Source organism: Aethalodelphis obliquidens, unplaced genomic scaffold (assembly GCF_003676395.1).
Source record: "Aethalodelphis obliquidens isolate GAN/ISIS:26980383/991018 unplaced genomic scaffold, ASM367639v1 scaffold7, whole genome shotgun sequence".
Classification (NCBI taxonomy): domain Eukaryota; kingdom Metazoa; phylum Chordata; class Mammalia; order Artiodactyla; family Delphinidae; genus Aethalodelphis; species Aethalodelphis obliquidens.
Window position 1 is genome coordinate 55,271,416 of NW_020837951.1, and position 7,786 is coordinate 55,279,201.

Sequence of the window (7,786 nt, forward strand, 5' to 3'; positions counted from 1 at the left end):
CTTTAGCAGCCCAAGAATTAGATATCTTAAAGATGTTAACTGATTATCGTAGTATTTATAGTAGATGGTTAACCACAGACGGTCTTTGTAGCACTTAAAAAGTGATATCATCAGAGGTAGTGAATACAGATTCTTGGGCTAGGAGCCCTGTTTTCAGGGCTTTTGTGGAGAAGCAGATGAGGGACATGGGCCAGGGCAGGGTCTGGGGAGATGCCTCTTGTGTCTGGGGATGCCTCTTTGTCCTTTCTGGGCTGTAAGCTTCCTGGTCACTGCCCTTGTTCTCCTGTGTTGGGTTTTCCATTTCAGACAGCACTCTTCCAGGCTTTGTCCAAGGTGGCTTATGGCCTCTGAGGTTGCACAGCCTTTTATGAAGTTTTACAAGGTGGCCTTAGTTGGAGGCCTGATTATGATTAATCATGTATGGGAATTTGAAATATGGGAGTTGCTGTTTTAATTCTTTTAAATTCTATTTACAGACATATGATGGAGATTAAATTGCTATTTAAGTGTACTTTTTTCTATAAATGCTGCCTAAAAATTTAAGTGTATGTAAATCAAAGGAACTGGCTAAACACTAAGATGATAACTCTGTTAATTTACTATACTAATAAGTTTTCATATCATTTCACAGTTATTTTGTTATAGAAATGGTTTGTAAATTCTAAAATAGCAAACAAAGTATGTTTCCTTGCTAATACAGTTTTTCTATAATATATGACACGAAATTGTTTATTCTCTTTTATATGTATTATATATTCATTTTTCTCCTTAAAAAATTATAATTTACTTTTTAGTGTTTTAGACAGTAGAATTAAGGTAAGAACCCTAGTTTGAAAAATACTTGAGTTTATATGGCCTCAACTAAATTAAATTGATTTAGGGTCCAATCTGATTTTTTTGCAATTAATAGTTCAGTAAGACACAAAAAATATTTTAAAATCTACTAGAAAAGTTCAAATCTTGTGACTGCATATTCGAACTAAGAGTTAATTTCAATAAAAAAGTTTTGGTCCATTTTATGTACCTGGTGTTAGGTATTGTGTAAGTTATTTTTAAATTTTTATTTATTTTTTTGCTATTAAAATAATTCATTTGATATTAAGTTGTGAAAGAACATTTGGGCATTATGTTTGGAGGGAAAATGGTGACAGATTATAATTTATCAGATACAGATTTCAAAAATAGACTTGTCCATTCTCACTTATGCAAGACATAGCATTTTACTAAGCTATCTAGTTCTAAAATTTTCTTTGAGTTATTGTGTGTGGCTAAAGTGATAAAGATTTTATTGTCATTTTAAGTTAATAGCATTAAAAAAGCAATAGCATAATTATATCATTAATAAAAACCAAAAATATCTTCTCACATAAAAAGTATTATTATCAGAAACTACAATAATGCAAGGGACATTTTCTTACACATCAACTGAAAAACCTAAACACTAATTTCTCATATTCTAGTAATCAGTGGGGCGACAGAGGCATCGGTGAATGTGTCAGTGAGAATACATGTGAACATTAGATGAAATACACAGCTTCATCTCAGCATAATCTAGCAATATCTTTTCTGATACAACCTACTTGACAACATTTCTCACTCAGTGTCATACGGAACAGTCTCTTTTTTCGGGAATGTTTATCTAAGCCTAAGTTTTTTAATTCTGAAAGACTTTTGTCTTCTGCTTCATTTTGTCTATTAAGAATAATTTTCTTAAATTCTTCAAAGTTAAAATTTGAATCCTTTAATGCAGATTGTTGTAGCTCTCTCAGTGATGGCTGCCTCTCAGACAGTGTTGCCTTCAGCTCCTGTGGCAAATTAGGAACGAATTCCAACAGCATCTTTAAGGTTTCTGCATCTTTGGTGATGGAGGGTGGCATGATTTCTAATTTAAAAAAGAGGGGGAAGAGAAAAAATATTCATGTTAAAGTACATCAGGAAAACTATAAAATTTTGCATAGACACAAAGGAAAGCATTGCCTCAATAGAATTCAACAATAAAACAGAATCAGCAAGTGTCCTGATATCTAAAAAGCTTAGTTTATTATAGTTGGGCAGGTTAAACAACATTACCAAAGTTCTGCTTTACTCCACTCGTACCCTTGTCATCTCTCCTCATGTCCCTTTAATGCTTTCACCATAGCACTTTTTTATCTCTGATACTTCTGAAGTCATCTTGATCCTCAAAAACACTCAGTTTGACCACAGATGAATTTTTATTACCTGAGTAATTTATTTCCATGACTAAGCAACTTCTGAGTTATGATAGTAATCCTTGAAAAGTATATTAATTATTTTAAACTATCAACTGTTCCATGGTGGCAAGTTACTGCTTCAGGATAAAGTTAAAAAGCAGAATTTCCAACTGCTCTGATCTAGCAGTCAGGAGATACCAGTCTCTGATGCTCCTCATACATGTATTAATAATTTCTCTTCCCTAGAGTATTTACTGCAAATCAGTAATGTTTTACTTTATGGAGAAATGGGTTAAAAGAACACTAACCAACAAATCACTGACTATAAGAGATTTTTAATCTGTTGTGGTGTGTGTCTACTGACTACTGTGTATGGTTTTTGTTCCAATGTTGTAGATCATAAACTATGCAAGTTCTGTGTGTTCCCTAGGAAGGGAGCCTGGTCTTAAGTAGCATCCCAGGATTGGGTATACATGAAGGTTGAGACTTGGGCTGGCAACTTTCAGGGACCAGCTGACATCTTCCTTCTTTACACCCATTCAGTTCAGTTGAACATCCTTTGATAGTTTCCATGTCTCTGGCTCTGCCAGATTAGAGATATAAATAAAAAGAAAACAACTTTCCTGCCCTCAAAAAACTTCCAGGTAAATTCTATCCTAACCTTACCTATCCCCATTACACAATTTTGAGAGTTACAGCACCAAAAAAAAGTTGAAACACAGATGAAGTTTAAATTATAGTGTAAACCTGGATCACTACTTGTTGTTTTTCATGGACAGCAAAACTGTCCATTTCAGCTTATAATAAGACATTCCTCCTGAAATAGTGGAAACAATGAGGTCAAGAGATATAAATCTAAGCATGGAAAGTGGATTCCTGGGCAAGCACTGATGCTTACAGATCAGAGAAAACCATGCCCCCTCACCCAGGCAGGAATGGTCTCAGCTTGTTCACTTCCTATGAGTTCTGTAGCAAGGATCTCAGCCAACAACAAACTTCAACGATTGGAGTTTTCAGTGGAAAGAAAACAATATTCTAACATTTTATTTTTCCTCCCAATGTTTTCTCTCATTCAAGTTCCAAACTGGCAATGACAGATGAGAATTTATACCATTTTTTGGTAGTCAGAAATGTTCACATTTTCCCTCAGTAAGACATCCTAAGTTCAATTCAATCTCTTCATAAAAACTCTCCTTGCTCTAACTTAAACCTTTTCTAATTGAAGCTTTATTGAATACAAAGAAAAGCTGATTGTAACTTTCCATATACTTGAAGTCAGTTAATGAATCAGGCAAAACATTTGTAGTTTCTATTACATTTATTCATAGGTTGTTGTTTTTGGCACTTTTTATTTTCAATTTAAAAACTTGTTATTTTGAAATACTTTTAAAGTTACAGAAAATTCACAAAAATGTGACAGAGTTCCCAGAGTTCTTTTTTTTTTTTTTTTTGGTAAGAACATTTAACGTGAGATCTACCCTTTTAACAGAATTTTAAGTGCCCAATACACCATGATTATCTATAGGTACAGCGTTATAAATCAGATTTCTAGAACCAATTCATCTTGCATAATTGAAATTTTATACATGATAATTAGCAGCTCCCCATTTTTCCCTCCTCCCAATCCTGGTAACCACCATTTATTCTTTGCTTCTATGAGTCTGACTATTTTAGATACTTATAATAGTGGAATCAAGTAGTATTTGTCCTTCTGAGACAGGCATTTTTCACTTAGCATAATGTCCTCCAAGTTCATCCATGTTGTTGCATATTTTAGGATTTCCTTTTTTAAGGCCAAATAATACTCCATTGTATGTATATACCACCTTTTCTTTATTCATTCGTCTGTGGATGGACATTTAAGTTGTTTCCACATCTTGGCTATTGTGAATATTGCTGCAGTGATTATGGGAGTGGTAATGTCTCTTCAAGATACTGATTTCAGTTCTTTTGAATAAATACCAGAAGTGGAATTGCTGATCATATGGTAGTTCTTTTTTTTTTTTTTTTGAGGAACCTCCACACTCTTTTCCATAGTGAATGCACAAATTTGCTTTCCCACCAACAGTATACTATACGTGGGTTTCAATTTCTCCACATTCTTAACCACACTTTTCCTTTGTTTTTTGATAATAGCCATCCTGACAGGTGTGAAGTGATAGCTCATTGTGGTTTTGATTTCAATTTCCCTGATGATTAGTGATATACAGCATTGCTTCTTATACCTGTTGGCCATTTGTATGTCTTCTTTGGAGAAATGTCTATTCAAGTCTTTAGCCCATTTTAAAACCAGGTTATTAGTTTTTTTGCTATTGAGTTGTAGGAGTTCTTTATATATTTTGGAAATTAACTCCTTATCAGGTACATGGCTTGCAAATATTTTCTCCTATTTCATAAGTTGCCCCTTCGTTATTGAGTATGTCCTTTGCTGTGCAGAAGTTTTGTCTATTGATGTAGCCTCACTTGTCTAATTTTGCTTTTGTTGCCTGCATTGTACTCTTTATTAAAATTATTTTTTTAATTTATTTTGAAACATTTTGCAATTCACAACAACTTTAGGTTCTGGAGTCTAAAAGATAATATCCTAATCAACCTGAATTCATACAAATGCCTCCTAATCAGTATATTTTGGACTAAACTCTTACTAACATAGACTTCTTCTAATTAAAAATATCTATCTTATTTTTAAAACGGTACAATGAGTATTATTTCTGCACGCATTGTGGGAAAATAATTTAATAATGTACAAACAGATAGAAACTATCGAACAATAGAGGTTTTAAACCTCATGAATCACAGATTATTGACATGTACTTCCAAAGTGATTCTTAATTAGTAATTTAAACACTTCCCTTGATCCTCACTTGCAGGCAATAGTTTGTTAGATTATTTCCAGTTAAATTATGTACTGAGCAGTGACAAAGACAGTTCTTTAAAAATATTTTAAAATCACTAGCCTTTTCTACAGAAATAGAAATTTGGCCAAATATCTAGATAGGTATAAATGTAGTCAGAAAACCATTTTTAAGCAACAATCTGGAGACAACCTAAATGTCTGCTAAGAATGGTTAAATATATATGGTAGATTTATGACGTGGAATACCAGAAAGAAATTTTAAATCATCTTTTTGGAGTCTAACAATGTGAGAAGATGCTCACAATATAATGTTAAATGAAAATGCAGGAGATACACATACCTATTGCCAAATATTAATATTGCTTTCCATTTCCTCATTTAATATAGATATTTTCATTTTATCATTAAATTCACAGATTTTTTTCAGTCTTTAATATCTAATGGTGCTTTTCATTATTGTATTTATGTATATTTTTCAGTCTTTAATATGAGCATATTATTTATTCAGAAAAAGTGAAACAATGAAGCAAATGCAATCTGCTCTTGCCTACTTTGAATCAGTGAATTCCTAAACTCTGTGGTACTCTTCTATTAATATTATACAAGAAGTATGTAAAAACTTGCATTAAATAAATCAGTCTCTGACCAACAATGTAGAAAAGTTAGGTAAAAAACTTTATAATCATATTTTAAGTCCCATAAAAGGACAGTAAATGTACTTAGTGTGCACAATGATTTTACATGAGGGTCACTTATATAGAGGATATGCATATAGCCTATAAATATAGTTGTGATTTATCATAAATTGCATGTGTTATGAAATATAAAACAATTATTCATAATTGAGCTTGCCCTCTCTGATTTTAACATGACCCATTACAGTGATTAGACTAGGCTATACCTCAGTGAAAGTTTCCATTGTTACTTAAACTTAGCTTCCAATTTATCTTTATAAATGCTTTATAACTTAACAGTGATTTTTTAAAAAAAATTCCAGATTTGATTCTGAGATCTTGCTTTTTTAAAGAAAATCCATTGCAGCTTCTAAATGCTTGAAGCATCAATCACGTTTTCTGCTTTGTTTGGCTGAAGGGCAAACTTCCCTTGACTCTTGTTCCCCTTCAGTTTCTCTTGCAGACCATCAGGCCCTTTTCTTTCTCTTTAATCCCTTCTCTCGCACATGAACTTCAAGACTCAGTTCAAAGAAGTGGAAGGATACGTCCTCCCCTTTGGTGAAGTTAACAAATAAAAATAAAAGAGTAAGTTTTCGATGGCATGGGCCACAGCCGAGATTGCTTTTTTTTTAAAAAAAAACAAAGGAGGGTCGTTAAATTTAAGGCCCCCTTTTATGTTTACATTTCAGGACCCTATCATAGGTCTCTGCCCTATGCCCTTTGGTGCGCAAATACGCGTGATAACCAGCTCACACCTCACTGTTTGCCCCCTGTCATCTCAAGTTAAGATGCCCTGTCCAGTTGCCCCATCCATCAGCAAGCCTTCAGTCCTGCCCTCGGACTGATCCTCTGGCCTGAGTACGGATCCTCCGGGCTGAGTACGCCCCGCCTACTGTGGGTCTTTGAGCACTTACCTCCCTCTGTAGCTTCCTCCTTCTCCCTCCCTGCCCTGCCACCCGGACTGCCAGGAGGTGAAGGCACCAAGTGCCTCTCAGGTAAGGCCACTTGCTGTTCCCGCTGCTTTCTCTCCCTGTGGTGAAATCCCGGGTGAAATCCTGCCTAGAAAGCAAGTTACGAGGCAAAATCCCAAACTTTTAGGCACCGGCAGCTTCAGAGTCATGTGGGCAGCCCTTCCCATTGCTCGGCAGCCGGACAGCAACCAATGGGAAGTGCAGAGCGGCTGGTCGGGGGCGGGGGTTGGGTGCTCTCACCTGCGGGCGGTCCGGATCCCAGCCAAGGCTCCTCCAGGCTCAGAGCCGTTCTCCCCCAGGAGACCGAGCCACAGATGTCGACCCAGAGGCGGACTAATTCTCGGCCGCATGCCTTAATAAGGTCGTTCGTCCTCTGGCCTGAAATCTCTCTGGGAAGTTGACTCAGTAGCAGCCAGACCCCTAGCAGGTGGGACAAGAACTGGCGCGGCATCCTGGACCTGATCTCGTCTGCTCTGAGCGTTTTAGCCTTTCTCGAGATACTGCACCTGCTGTAGCCTACCGGCCTCCGTCAGTGTGCCAATCCTGACCTTTAGGTTGCTTTCCCTGCCTGGCTCCACCAAGCTTTTATAGCCCTCTGGCTACCGCTTAGACCTTGAGTCAAGGGTCCAAGCTCCACCCCTTTCCCCACCCACCTGTTTGAAATACCCCCTTCCCCCACCAGCTCTGGTTTACCCTTACCAACTTTTCTCCATTTGTCCATCCTTTTGTTCGTGGCCCTTTTACAGTTGTTTAGGGTTTTTTTCCTCTCTTTTTTCTTTCCCTCTAACCATTTTGTATACTTGGGTAGGGTTAGTCAATATTTGAAGTCTTTATTATAAAGCTAGGCATGGCCACTGTGCTAAATTATATCAAGAATAAAATTGAAATCACCCATATTCTCACAACCCAGCGTGAGCCTTCAAATCTAAATAAGATTATAGTTAGGTTAATTAATATTGTGTCTGGTATATCAGTAAATAAAAATATGATGAATGAATGGTTATATCATTGACAAGAGAGGGAGAACTGATGACTTTTTATCTAAATTCTGGTGAAAACATTAAAATCCTCAATGCATCGCTTTAGGCTTGT

At 36.1% G+C, this 7,786-nt stretch overlaps 1 protein-coding gene across 2 annotated transcripts; it reads right to left on the reverse strand.

Annotated features, from left to right (window-relative positions):
• Positions 1-1,357: 1,357 nt before the first annotated feature.
• Positions 1,358-7,256, reverse strand: RLN1 (relaxin 1). Of its 2 annotated transcripts, none has more exons than XM_027105997.1 (2): positions 6,935-7,256; positions 1,358-1,882 (listed from the first exon to the last, which is right to left on the reverse strand). In XM_027105997.1, exons 1-2 carry the CDS (start codon positions 7,143-7,145, stop codon positions 1,542-1,544), a joined length of 552 nt encoding a protein of 183 aa, XP_026961798.1. In that variant the 5' UTR covers positions 7,146-7,256; the 3' UTR covers positions 1,358-1,541. The 2 variants fall into 2 exon arrangements, with proteins under 2 accessions (XP_026961798.1, XP_026961799.1); XM_027105998.1 differs by lacking the exon at positions 6,935-7,256 and adding an exon at positions 6,638-6,810.
• Between the last annotated feature and the right edge of the window lie 530 nt (positions 7,257-7,786).

Excerpts from the sequence above, each read along its gene's own strand:
- RLN1 (XM_027105997.1), bottom strand. The coding sequence starts at position 7,145 with ATGCCGCGCCAGTTCTTGTCCCACCTGCTAGGGGTCTGGCTGCTACTG. Across the intron at positions 1,883-6,934 it reads GGGATCCGGACCGCCCGCAG|AAATCATGCCACCCTCCATC; the intron begins GTGAGAGCACCC and ends TTTTTAAATTAG.